Source organism: Salvelinus fontinalis, chromosome 29, assembly GCF_029448725.1.
Source record: "Salvelinus fontinalis isolate EN_2023a chromosome 29, ASM2944872v1, whole genome shotgun sequence".
NCBI classification, from domain to species: Eukaryota; Metazoa; Chordata; class Actinopteri; order Salmoniformes; family Salmonidae; genus Salvelinus; species Salvelinus fontinalis.
In genome coordinates, this window is record NC_074693.1 from 13,468,304 (window position 1) to 13,482,436 (window position 14,133).

The window sequence follows — 14,133 nt, forward strand, 5'->3', positions numbered from 1 at the left end:
TAGACATTATACCCAGCTAACAGAACATCTGAGTCTACCTCTACCCACTCTGTCTGCTCTGTAGACATTACACCCAGCTAACAGAACATCTGAGTTTATCTCTACCCACTCTGTCTGCTCTGTAGACATTATACCCAGCTAACAGAACATCTGAGTCTACCTCTACCCACTCTGTCTGCTCTGTAGACATTATACCCAGCTAACAGAACATCTGAGTCTACCTTTACCCACTCTGTCTGCTCTGTAGACATTACACCCAGCTAACAGAACATCTGGGTCTACCTCTACCCACTCTGTCTGCTCTGTAGACATTATACCCAGCTAACAGAACATCTGGGTCTACCTCTACCCACTCTGTCTGCTCTGTAGACATTATACCCAGCTAACAGAACATCTGAGTCTACCTCTACCCACTCTGTCTGCTCTGTAGACATTAGACCCAGCTAACAGAACATCTGAGTCTACCTCTACCCACTCTGTCTGCTCTGTAGACATTATACCCAGCTAACAGAACATCTGAGTCTACCTCTACCCACTCTGCTCTGTAGACATTATACCCAGCTAACAGAACATCTGAGTCTACCTCTACCCACTCTGTCTGCTCTGTAGACATTATACCCAGCTAACAGAACATCTGAGTCTACCTCTACCCACTCTGTCTGCTCTGTAGACATTATACCCAGCTAACAGAACATCTGAGTCTACCTCTACCCACTCTGCTCTGTAGACATTATACCCAGCTAACAGAACATCTGAGTCTACCTCTACCCACTCTGTCTGCTCTGTAGACATTATACCCAGCTAACAGAACATCTGAGTCTACCTCTACCCACTCTGCTCTGTAGACATTATACCCAGCTAACAGAACATCTGAGTCTACCTCTACCCACTCTGTCTGCTCTGTAGACATTATACCCAGCTAACAGAACATCTGAGTCTACCTCTACCCACTCTGTCTGCTCTGTAGACATTATACCCAGCTAACAGAACATCTGAGTCTACCTCTACCCACTCTGCTCTGTAGACATTACACCCAGCTAACAGAACATCTGAGTCTACCTCTACCCACTCTGTCTGCTCTGTAGACATTATACCCAGCTAACAGAACATCTGAGTCTGGAACAGAGACACAGAGACAGGATTCAGATATATTCAATATGTCATCATGTGATTGTGAGACCAGTATTTCAATAAAATCTAACTTCTAGATCAAGCTTCTAGCATTCAAATGAATAAATCCAAAGGCCACTATTTCGAGAGCTCATATCAGATGGAACATTCAAGGTAATATTAGATGAGCGACGCTTCCTCGTGTAGCTACTGACAGGCCTGAGTTGGATGGAGACCAGATTACTTCTAACAATACCCCTCTGCCTGTACGAGGAAGTGGCAACACGGTTCCTTGACAATAGTGTAACAATAACATAAAGTCCATCAACAGTCTCATCCATGCTAGCAGCACCTGTAGAGCTATGTAAAGCTATGGGGGGAGCAGTCAGTATAGTCTGATGGGGAATCGACCAATTCCCAGTATCAACCCCCATGGCTATATATTGTCAATTCTCACATGCCCTGTATGAGGCTATAGTGAGAGCCAGGTTTGATGAGAGCATGCTTGTACCATACTTATTCAGATGTAATCCATCCCGGAGAAATACATTTGGTCGATGTAGAAAAGCTGTAAAATTGTCCACATATTGTATGCTTATTGAACAACAATAACCTTTAAGGCAGATATGTAGCTGGCGTATACGACTGACATTATTATCCGTAGAGCGTGGAGACAGGAGTGGACCTGAAATAATGCATTGTTTACCTGATTTAAGTAGAGTATGAATCAGTGATTTAAAGTCCTTTTTAAGTTGCTCAGATTGCTGTAGTTTAATATCATTTGACCCTACATGGACAGTGATAGCAGAAGCAGTCGGGTGTTCACTAATGAGTAGCGGGATCATACAGTCAACATCCTGGATCCGGGCACCCGGGTAACAGATGGTCTCTGCTTTCCTAATAGAAACATTTTGGATCATAGATGAGCTCACAATAAGGACAGTGGGACTACTGCTTGGTACATTTTTTAAAGTTGCGTCTATCTTGAGTTATCTTCCTCCTAGAAAGTTGTTTGGAGCAAATTGTAGAGCTGTTTCGTTGTAAATTGTTTAGATGGCAGGGGTATCACTTGCTTCCGGGCCATGTTGTTTGTTCTTTTGGGGCCAGAGGCAGAAATCTTAGACTCTTCCAATACCCGGTATCTATTTTCCCAAATCCAAGGCATCACTTTGCCTTGGTGTTTTTCTGCCAAGGTTTTTTGGTTTCTGTAAAGTAATCCATGGCGTTTTTCCGTACAGTAATCCATGGCTCCTGAGGTGGAGCAGAGAGAGTGGAGGAGACCGGGTGCTTGAGTATAGCTTCCGGTAATGGCCAAGGCTCTTCTAGCTTAATCAAAGTATGTCTCACAGCTGCAGGCTCTTCCGAGGCCGCGGTGACAAGCCATGGGCAAGTGGCTTGGTTCACCACATTTTTAGCGGACTCAAGAAAAGAGTCAATCAGCTGTTCCTCTTCTTTAATCTGATGAAGAGTAGACACTCTACCCTCCAATTCAGGGATTTTCTGGGTCAGTTGTTGGCAATTGACACATCCAGGGGTGAGTTTGGTCATTATTCTGAGTCATCAGACTGTAACCTCTCAGCTTTACAGGAGGGTCTAGGGATTCATCAGACTGTAACCTCTCAGCTTTACAGGAGGGTCTAGGGATTCAACAGACTGTAACCTCTCAGCTTTACAGGAGGGTCTAGGGATTCATCAGACGGTAACCTCTCAGCTTTACAGGAGGGTCTAGGGATTCAACAGACTGTAACCTCTCAGCTTTACAGGAGGGTCTAGGGATTCATCAGACGGTAACCTCTCAGCTTTACAGAAGGGTCTAGGGATTAATTCGATAGTAAACTCTTAGCTTTACAGGAGGGTCTAGGTGATTCATCAGACTGTAACCTCTCAGCTTTCCCGGAGGGTCTAATGATTAATTCGATATTAAACTCTTAGCTTTACAGGAGGATCTAGGGATTCATCAGACTCGAACCTCTCCGCTCTACTGTAAGACTCACAATAGATATTCAGGTGATATTAAAGCTCGTACCTGATTGGTGGTTGCAGGACTCCCTGAAAAACAGGTATCCCCCGGGGCGGAGCCATCCCAGCATCCTCTCTGTTAGTGACCTCAGCTCCTCGTCACTCAGATACATCAGCAGCCAGTTGGAGAAGATGATGTCAAAACTGATGGGGGGGGGGGGGGGTACACATCAGAATAACATTATAACTAATAGGGGGTGGTACACATCAGAATAACATCATAACTGATGGGGGGGGTGGTACACAACAGAATAACATCATAACTGATGGGGGGGGGGGTACACATCAGAATAACATCATAACTGATGAGGGGGGGGGGTACACATCAGAATAACATCATAACTGATGGGGGGGGGGGGGTACACATCAGAATAACATCATAACTGATGGGGGGGTACACATCAGAATAACATCATAACTGATGGGGGGGGGGGTACACAACAGAATAACATCATAACTGATGGGGGGGGGTACACATCAGAATAACATCATAACTGATGGGGGGGGGGGGGGGTACACATCAGAATAACATCATAACTGATGGGGGGGGGGGGTACACATCAGAATAACATCATAACTGATGGGGGGGTACACATCAGAATAACATCATAACTGATGGGGGGGTACACATCAGAATAACATCATAACTGATGGGGGGGGGGGTACACATCAGAATAACATCATAACTGATGGGGGGGGTACACATCAGAATAACATCATAACTGATGGGGGGGGGGGGTACACATCAGAATAACATCATAACTGATGGGGGGGGGGGGGTACACATCAGAATAACATCATAACTGATGGGGGGGGGGGTACACATCAGAATAACATCATAACTGATGGGGGGGTACACATCAGAATAACATCATAACTGTTGGGGGGTGGGGGGGTACACATCAGAATAACATCATAACTGATGGGGGGGGGGTACACATCAGAATAACATCATAACTGATGGGGGGGGGTACACATCAGAATAACATCATAACTGATGGGGGGGTACACATCAGAATAACATCATAACTGATGGAGGGGGGGGGGGGGTACACATCAGAATAACATCATAACTGATGGAGGGGGCAGACATCAGAATAACATCATAACTGATGGGGGGGGTACACATCAGAATAACATCATAACTGATGGGGGGGTACACATCAGAATAACATCATAACTGATGGGGGGGGGGGGTACACATCAGAATAACATCATAACTAATGGAGGGGGCAGACATCAGAATAACATCATAACTGATGGGGGGGGTACACATCAGAATAACATCATAACTGATGGGGGTGGGGGGTAAACATCAGAATATCATCATAAGTCTGGACGTTTTAGAGGCTCACAAAGTTTATAACAAGTAGCAATGCGTTATACCCATCGGCTTTATGCAACGCCTGAATGGCACCGTATTCCCTTTATAGTGCACTACTATAGAGCCCTATGGGCCCTGGTCAACAGTAGTGCACTACCCTATGGGCCCTGGTCAACAGTAGTGCACTACCCTATGGGCCCTGGTCAACAGTAGTGCACTACCCTATGGGCCCTGGTCAACAGTAGTGCACTACCCTATGGGCCCTGGTCAACAGTAGTGCACTACCCTATGGGCCCTGGTCAACAGTAGTGCACTACCCTATGGGCCCTGGTCAACAGTAGTGCACTACCCTATGGGCCCTGGTCAACAGTAGTGCACTATGGGCCCTGGTCAACAGTAGTGCACTACCTGAGCAATAGGGCATCATTTGGAACACAGCGCTCATTTGTTACCTCATATTAGTGTTTTCAGTTCCAAGAGATTCATTGAGTAATTGAGCGTTTCCAAAATATGTCTCGGCCTGACCTTTATTAAGAGAGTTGAAATAGTGGTATAGTGACAACAACCCAGTGGATAACGGAATGATAAGGTGTAGGTGAGACATCTCGTCAAACCCTTAGCCTAACGGAATGCTAAGGTGTAGGTGAGACATCTTGTCAAACCCTTAGCCTAACGGAATGCTAAGGTGTAGGTGAGACATCTTGTCAAACCCTTAGCCTAACGGAATGCTAAGGTGTAGGTGAGACATCTTGTCAAACCCTTAGCCTAACGGAATGCTAAGGTGTAGGTGAGACATCTTGTCAAACCCTTAGCCTAACGGAATGCTAAGGTGTAGGTGAGACATCTTGTCAACCCCTTAGCCTAACGGAATGCTAAGGTGTAGGTGAGACATCTTGTCAAACCCTTAGCCTAACGGAATGCTAAGGTGTAGGTGAGACATCTTGTCAAACCCTTAGCCTAACGGAATGCTAAGGTGTAGGTGAGACATCTTGTCAAACCCTTAGCCTAACGGAATGCTAAGGTGTAGGTGAGACATCTTGTCAAACCCTTAGCCTAACGGAATGTTAAGGTGTAGGTGAGACATCTCGTCAAACCCTTAGCCTAACGGAATGCTAAGGTGTAGGTGAGACATCTTGTCAAACCTTAGCCTAACGGAATGCTAAGGTGTAGGTGAGACATCTTGTCAAACCCTTAGCCTAACGGAATGCTAAGGTGTAGGTGAGACATCTTGTCAAACCCTTAGCCTAACGGAATGCTAAGGTGTAGGTGAGACATCTTGTCAAACCCTTAGCCTAACGGAATGCTAAGGTGTAGGTGAGACATCTTGTCAAACCCTTAGCCTAACGGAATGCTAAGGTGTAGGTGAGACATCTCGTCAAACCCTTAGGCTAACGGAATGCTAAGGTGTAGGTGAGACATCTTGTCAAACCCTTAGCCTAACGGAATGCTAAGGTCTAGGTGAGACATCTTGTCAAACCCTTAGCCTAACGGAATGCTAAGGTGTAGGTGAGACATCTTGTCAAACCCTTAGCCTAACGGAATGCTAAGGTGTAGGTGAGACATCTTGTCAAACCCTTAGCCTAACGGAATGCTAAGGTGTAGGTGAGACATCTCGTCAAACCCTTAGCCTAACGGAATGCTAAGGTGTAGGTGAGACATCTCGTCAAACCCTTGCGCTAACGGAATGCTAAAGTGTAGGTGAGACATCTCGTCAAACCCTTAGCCTAACGGAATGCTAAGGTGTAGGTGAGACATCTTGTCAAACCCTTAGCCTAACGGAATGTTAAGGTGTAGGTGAGACATCTCGTCAAACCTTAGCCTAACGGAATGTTAAGGTGTAGGTGAGACATCTCGTCAAACCCTTAGCCAAACGGAATGCTAAGGTGTAGGTGAGACATCTCGTCAAACCTTAGCCTAACGGAATGCTAAGGTGTAGGTGAGACATCTCGTCAAACCCTTAGCCTAACGGAATGCTAAGGTGTAGGTGAGACATCTCGTCAAACCTTAGCCTAACGGAATGTTAAGGTGTAGGTGAGACATCTCGTCAAACCTTAGCCTAACGGAATGTTAAGGTGTAGGTGAGACATCTAGTCAAACCTTAGCCTAACGGAATGTTAAGGTGTAGGTGAGACATCTCGTCAAACCTTAGCCTAATGGAATGCTAAGGTGTAGGTGAGACATCTTGTCAAACCTTAGCCTAACGGAATACTAAGGTGTAGGTGAGACATCTTGTCAAACCTTAGCCTAACGGAATGCTAAGGTGTAGGTGAGACATCTTGTCAAACCTTAGCCTAACGGAATGCTAAGGTGTAGGTGAGACATCTTGTCAAACCCTTAGCCTAACGGAATGCTAAGGTGTAGGTGAGACATCTTGTCAAACCTTAGCCTAACGGAATGCTAAGGTGTAGGTGAGACATCTTGTCAAACCTTAGCCTAACGGAATACTAAGGTGTAGGTGAGACATCTTGTCAAACCTTAGCCTAACGGAATGCTAAGGTGTAGGTGAGACATCTTGTCAAACCTTAGCCTAACGGAATGCTAAGGTGTAGGTGAGACATCTTGTCAAACCCTTAGCCTAACGGAATGCTAAGGTGTAGGTGAGACATCTTGTCAAACCTTAGCCTAACGGAATGCTAAGGTGTAGGTGAGACATCTTGTCAAACCTTAGCCTAACGGAATGTTAAGGTGTAGGTGAGACATCTCGTCAAACCTTAGCCTAACGGAATGCTAAGGTGTAGGTGAGACATCTTGTCAAACCTTAGCCTAACGGAATGCTAAGGTGTAGGTGAGACATCTCGTCAAACCTTAGCCTAACGGAATGCTAAGGTGTAGGTGAGACATCTCGTCAAACCTTAGCCTAATGGAATGCTAAGGTGTAGGTGAGACATCTCGTCAAACCCTTAGCCTAACGGAATGCTAAGGTGTAGGTGAGACATCTCGTCAAACCTTAGCCTAACGGAATGCTAAGGTGTAGGTGAGACATCTCGTCAAACCTTAGCCTAACGGAATGCTAAGGTGTAGGTGAGACATCTCGTCAAACCCTTAGCCTAACGGAATGCTAACGTGTAGGTGAGACATCTCGTCAAACCTTAGCCAAATGGAATGCTAAGGTGTAGGTGAGACATCTCGTCAAACCTTAGCTTAACGGAATGCTAAGGTGTAGGTGAGACATCTCGTCAAACCTTAGCCTAACGGAATGCTAAGGTGTAGGTGAGACATCTCGTCAAACCCTTAGCCTAATGGAATGCTAAGGTGTAGGTGAGACATCTCGTCAAACCTTAGCCTAACGGAATGCTAAGGTGTAGGTGAGACATCTCGTCAAACCTTAGCCTAACGGAATGGTAAGGTGTAGGTGAGACATCTCGTCAAACCCTTAGCCTAACGGAATGCTAACGTGTAGGTGAGACATCTCGTCAAACCTTAGCCAAATGAAATGCTAAGGTGTAGGTGAGACATCTCGTCAAACCTTAGCTTAACGGAATGCTAAGGTGTAGGTGAGACATCTCGTCAAACCTTAGCCTAACGGAATGCTAAGGTGTAGGTGAGACATCTCGTCAAACCTTAGCCTAACGGAATGCTAAGGTGTAGGTGAGACATCTCGTCAAACCTTAGCCTAACGGAATGCTAAGGTGTAGGTGAGACATCTCGTCAAACCCTTAGCCTAACGGAATGCTAAGGTGTAGGTGAGACATCTCGTCAAACCCTTAGCCTAATGGAATGCTAAGGTGTAGGTGAGACATCTCGTCAAACCTTAGCCTAACGGAATGCTAAGGTGTAGGTGAGACATCTCGTCAAACCTTAGCCTAACGGAATGCTAAGGTGTAGGTGAGACATCTCGTCAAACCCTTAGCCTAACGGAATGCTAAGGTGTAGGTGAGACATCTCGTCAAACCCTTAGCCTAATGGAATGCTAAGGTGTAGGTGAGACATCTCATCAAACCTTAGCCTAACGGAATGCTAAGGTGTAGGTGAGACATCTCGTCAAACCCTTAGCCTAATGGAATGCTAAGGTGTAGGTGAGACATCTCGTCAGACCTTAGCCTAACGGAATGCTAAGGTGTAGGTGAGACATCTCGTCAAACCTTAGCCTAACGGAATGCTAAGGTGTAGGTGAGACATCTCGTCAAACCTTAGCCTAACGGAATGCTAAGGTGTAGGTGAGACATCTCGTCAAACCTTAGCCAAACGGAATGCTAAGGTGTAGGTGAGACATCTCGTCAAACCTTAGCCAAACAATAACCTTAGCTTAATCAATCCAAAGTCACAATGTCACAATGTCAACAGACTTATGTATTTTATTATTTAACCTTTATTTAACTAGGCAAGTCAGTTCCTATTCTTATTTACAATGACGGCCTACTCCGGCCAAACCCTGACGACGCTGGGCCAATTGTGCGCCGCCCTATGGGACTCCCAATCACGGCCAAATGTGATACAGCCTGGATTCAGGTACTATAGGTACCTATAGTGACACCTTTCGTACTGAGTTGCAGTGCCTTAGACCGCTGCGCCACTCGGGAGCCAACAAAACACCCCAAAATCCCAACAGAGAATTTATACTGAGACGCAGACCTAGAGGTGTAAAGTTTACCAGTAACTTTCTAAGTTTACCAATAACTTTCGAAGTTTACCAATAACCTGACAGAATTTTGGTATCTTTCGATAAATAAATGGAATCTTAGAAGATTAAATCTAGTGTCCTTTTTGAGTACTACAGATTATCACAGGTGTCTGTAATGATCTCTGGCCCTCTGTATGGCCTTATTACATATAAAATATATAAGATGATTTTAAAATAATCAATAGTATGGCAAAGCTGTAAAACATTATCTTAAATATATACCATCAACTTAGTGAATACAATTTTTGTTTAATATGAGGGTTTCAGCATGAAATTTCATTGACATATTTTTTCGCTCTTGTATTTATTTTACTATGTCACTATGTGTTTGTTGTCGATGTTTTGGGGCCAAACTGGTGGCAGTCATGAAACGAGTCAACAGTAGGAAGAGTTGCAGAGTTTTTTCATTAATTAGGCTATTTTCTCTTGAACCATTTTGTCCATCCACTAGAAACGCATTGACAACATGGCCACAGATTAAAAAATATATAATATATATTAATACATTTTTTCAAAATTACTAATTTACCTTTTAATTACCAAAATTACAGAAGAATTTGGTAACTGTGGTAAACTTCGTAAACCTCTTTTATAATATATTATTATAATATTATTATATTATACACCACCTATCAAACAGCAGACCTGTTTTTGGGGAAGTCTAGCTTGGTGACGTCTGCCTGGAGGAAGGAGGCGTTGCCATGGTGACTGTTGTCCTGTCTGTTCTTCTCCACGAAGCTCTCCATAAAGTCGACCGCGGTCACGTGACTGGCCTTGGTCAACAGGTGGCTGGTGTATCTACTGGAAGAGACCAAACAAACAAACACAAAGGTCAAACACCTCCACATCTGACAGCGAGGGTCAACTGCCAACTGTCAACAAGAGTCAATGTCACCTGACCAGGAAAAACAGATTCCCATCATAGCCCATGGCTAGGGAGTTTTACCTGTCAGGTCACATGGTCAGTTAAACCTCATGTCTCTACAGAGATCATGACACAGTATATGCTTGTTGTTATTAACGGTCTATCTGGTCAGTTGTTTTATAGATATAGTTCAATAGACCCACTGACCCGATCCCGGCGCCCAGCTCCAGGACCCTCTGGCCGGAAAGGCTGGGCAGCAGGGAGAGGATCTCAGGCAGTTCATGTTGGGTCAGCTCCTGGGCATGAGAGTCCAACATCATTTCCTCAACCGTGGCCTGCCGGCTGTGCTCCTTCCAGAACTCTGTCATTGTACTCCTCTTTACTCAGAGTGGAGAGAAGAACTAAAGCAAACTGCTGGACAAATACACAACAACAATAACACCAACAACAACATACTGTATTTGTATATTTGTTTTATTTTGCTAGGAATTGTCATTCTATTCTATTCTATGCTATGTTATTCTATGCTATTCTATTCTATTATATTCAATGCTATAATATTATATGCTATGTTATTATATTCTATTACATGTCTTTCTAAGCTATGTTGTTCTATGCTATGTTATTCTATGCTATGTTATTCTGTTCTATGTTATTCTATGCTATGTGATTCTATTCTATGCATTCTATGCTATATTATTCTATGCTATGTTATTCTATTCTATGATATGTGATTATTTTCTATGCTATGTCATTCTATGATATGTTATTCTATTATATTCTATGCTATTCTATGTTATTATATTCTATGCTATTATATTCTATGTTATTCTATGGTATGTTATTACATTCTATGATATGTGATTATTTTCTATGCTGTTATTATATGCTATGTTATTGTATTATATTATATGCTATGCTATTCTATTGTATGTTATTCTATTCTATGATATGCTTTTCTATGCTATTCTATTCTATGCTATTATTTTATATTCTATTCTATGCTATTCTATGCTATGTTATTATATGGTATACTATGCTATTCTATGCTATTCTATGTTATTTCATGTTATGTTATTATACTCTATGCTATTCTATTCTTTTATATTCTATTCTATGTTATTATATTCTATGCTATTCTATGTTATTATATTCTATGCCATTCTATTCTATGCTATGTTATTATATGCTATTCTATTATATGCTATGCTATTCTATGCTATGTTATTATATGCTATGCTATTCTATGCTATTCTATTTTAAAGCTATTGTAGACTACAGGGTGTGGTAAACTGAGTTTTATACTGTAGTGTTACTATAGAATGAGAGCACCAACAACAGGTACTACTCTCCAGAACTCTAAATCACTGGAACAAAATATTGTAGAAATCAACCACTGGTTTGTAAAGAATGCCAACTCAATGAAAATGTTTGTCACGTCAATTACTGTCATATACTACCACCACGACCTCAAGGACCTAAAAGCAATATGAACCAGAAATAACAACAATCCCAACTACTGCTATCAGGTTATATAACGGTCACATAACAGGTCATAATCATTCATAAATCACTATAACTGCCTGACGACTCAAACTGAATTATTCCGCTGCTCTATCGTTCCGGTTCGTGGGTTTGGCATAGCGTTTTTGCCGGAGAAAGGAGTTTGGGTAGCCAGGCAATAAAACTGCAGCAGCAGCAATCTAGATTAGTAGCCAACTAGCCTACAACCAACGTATCGTCCAGTAGTAATCTGGAATAGAAAAAAACACTCCAAAACTCATCTACAGCAGTTAGCATTACTTCCATCATTTGCGTGAATATACTAAACTCAGACCACATGTTGGGCCAAAAGAACCTTGTAAGTATTATTAACGTCTGACTAGAAAATTTCAACAAAATTGAATAAACCCACACTGTTATTTACAGTCGATAGAGGATGGAAACCATTTAATTCTTACCTTTGGTGTCCATGTTTGATGGTTAAAATATATATATATATATTGAAAAAAAAGGGCTAACTATTACTGTTAGTAGTTAGTGATACTAACAGCATCAATTATCAGCCGATGGTATGTTGATTGTTATCACTGGCAGACTAATGGGAACTTGTTTGAGTGCTCGTGTTTAAATAAGGGTTGACCATAATGCGCGTGTAAGGTGTTGACTTTCCACATCCATAAGGTGCAGAACTGACAATACTGATGCGCGGAATAAGGGAGGGGAGAGAACAATTACGCATGAATAATGATCTGGTTAAAAATGGGGGTCTTCGGTGTCTGCTATCTGACGCGTTATGTTAGGACGGGATTTCCCTTACCGTATAACCAGACCTTGACTGTCGATGAACCGATCTGGTGATATGTCAATCATTCAGAGGAGGAGATAGCGCGACGTTGAGTCATCCATCCACGTGGAAGAAAAAAGAAAGAGTTAGTTGTATGTACATAAAAGGCCTATTAAAGATATAGCCGGTGGTCTGAGCAAAGTGCATCTGCGTGCGTTATTTTACCTCGGTTGAAACGAGCTCCGTTCGTCCAGAATGTGCTGACACGGTTCGGATGGAGCCGCTCATGTGTGGCATGCATGCGAGGATTGCGCAATATTGCCTCATGCAGCTGCTTTCTGCAAAAGCGTGGCCTTTAAAGGGCCAGCCTGAGGCAGGTAGCGCGTGGTTCAGGTTAATGATGATGAAACACACGCAGCAGATTACAGCATGACCAAACGACTATTTTAAATGTTATTTTTTTATTAGGAATTAAACATTTTCTTTCCATAATGTGAAGACAGGTGTTATGAAAAGCAAATCAGTTTTATAATGGACATAATCACAATACATTAATAAAATTAATTAGTTATTGTTACAAATGGCATGGGCAAAATAACGTTGAGAGAGAGAGAGAGAGAATTTGTATATTATCTACCTCACTTGCTTTGGCAATGTTAACATGTGTTTCCCATGCCAATAAGCCCCTTGACTTGAATTGAATTGAGAGAGAGAGAGAGCCACAGACCCACAAAATAATTCAAAAACAAATTCAATTTTGATAAACTCCCATATCACCTGGGTGAAATACCACAGTGTTCCATCAAAGCAGTAAGATTTGTGGCCTGTTGCCATAAAACAAAGGGTGAAGAACAACCAGTAAAGAATTGTAAATACAACCCATATTTATGTAAATTTATTTTCCCTTTTGTACTTTAACCATTTACACATCATTACAACACTGTAATGATTGAATTGAATTGAATTGAAATTGAGAGAGAGAGACAGAGAGAGAGAGTGAGAGAGAGAGAGAGAGAGAGACAGAGAGAGAGAGAGACAGAGACAGAGACAGAGAGAGACAGAGACAGAGACAGAGAGAGAGAGAAAGAGAGAGAGAGAGTTTTGAGTTTTTATAAAACCTTTATTTTCTACTCAATTGTTAACATAAATAATGACACACTGCCTTTTCAGAAATGAAACAATGAATGTAATTCCTACACAAAATAAATAAAAATAAAAATACAAAAGAACATATACATTCAACTTATTTCCTCAACAAAAAATAATTTCCCCTCCTCTACAAAACAAAGCGCTCCTTCATATGCCCACTTCTCCTCAAACAATGGGAGATCTTTTACAGCTGAGAAAAACTCAAAATCCACTCTTATTCTTGCTTTCACTAATCCTTTAAAAACACATCTTATATCCTTCTCATATCCCGTGTCTATTTTATGTTTCCTACTCAAAAAAATTGACATCTTAGCTTGTCCCAAAATAAAATTTAACATTTGACATTTTCTTTTCTGTTGCTTACTATATTGAAACCCCAAAATAAAAACATTGTTATTAAAAATCTCACCTACAGCTCTAAACAATGATTCCAGTATTTCCAATAAAGGTTTTATCCTCTCACACTCCATAAAACAGTGAAAAATGGTTTCTCTTATATTACAAAAAGGACATCCATCTCTAACATCTGAATTAATGACAGATACAAAAGCATTAACTGCAATAATGCCATGTAACACCCTCCATTGCATATCACCAGTACCCTTTTGTAACGGTGGTTTGTACAGTGCTCTCCATGCTGGCTTTACCTTGTCATCAATTCCCAATTTTACCCTCCATGGAGTGTCTTTTCTATTTTTCAATTTCTCTTTGTTTAACACCTTAACACACCCCCTATACAAATCCTTCCCATTCACCTC

At 42.1% G+C, this 14,133-nt stretch overlaps 2 protein-coding genes and 1 long non-coding RNA gene across 9 annotated transcripts in view; 1 reads left to right on the top strand and 2 right to left on the bottom strand.

The window, feature by feature from the left end:
• LOC129827457 (uncharacterized) overlaps positions 1-12,542 on the bottom strand; it is a 41,990-nt gene extending 29,448 nt beyond the window's left edge. Inside the window, exons 1-5 of one of the 5 annotated variants that reach the window (XM_055888332.1) lie at positions 12,452-12,542; positions 12,260-12,293; positions 10,147-10,314; positions 9,720-9,875; positions 3,137-3,273 (exon numbers count right to left, since the gene is read on the bottom strand). In XM_055888332.1, the coding sequence (XP_055744307.1) occupies positions 3,137-3,273; positions 9,720-9,875; positions 10,147-10,314; positions 12,260-12,293; positions 12,452-12,527 (571 nt within the window). In that variant the 5' untranslated portion in view covers positions 12,528-12,542. Of the gene's footprint in view, positions 1-3,136; positions 3,274-9,719; positions 9,876-10,146; positions 10,322-11,900; positions 12,226-12,259; positions 12,341-12,451 lie in introns of those variants that run through there. The other 4 variants (XM_055888334.1, XM_055888337.1, XM_055888335.1 and 1 more) reach the window with 4 other exon arrangements.
• Positions 1-14,133, top strand: part of LOC129827458 (uncharacterized) — a 77,714-nt gene that overhangs the window by 17,919 nt on the left and 45,662 nt on the right. The gene's annotated exons all lie outside the window — the stretch shown is intronic.
• LOC129827459 (uncharacterized) lies at positions 4,367-9,706 on the bottom strand. Of its 3 annotated transcripts, none has more exons than XR_008755121.1 (3): positions 8,489-9,706; positions 7,352-8,441; positions 4,367-7,069 (listed from the first exon to the last, which is right to left on the bottom strand). It is a non-coding gene; the product is annotated as an uncharacterized LOC129827459 (long non-coding RNA). The 3 variants fall into 3 exon arrangements; XR_008755123.1 differs by having other exon boundaries at positions 7,352-8,156; positions 8,204-9,706; XR_008755122.1 differs by having other exon boundaries at positions 4,367-6,314; positions 6,362-7,069; positions 7,352-9,706.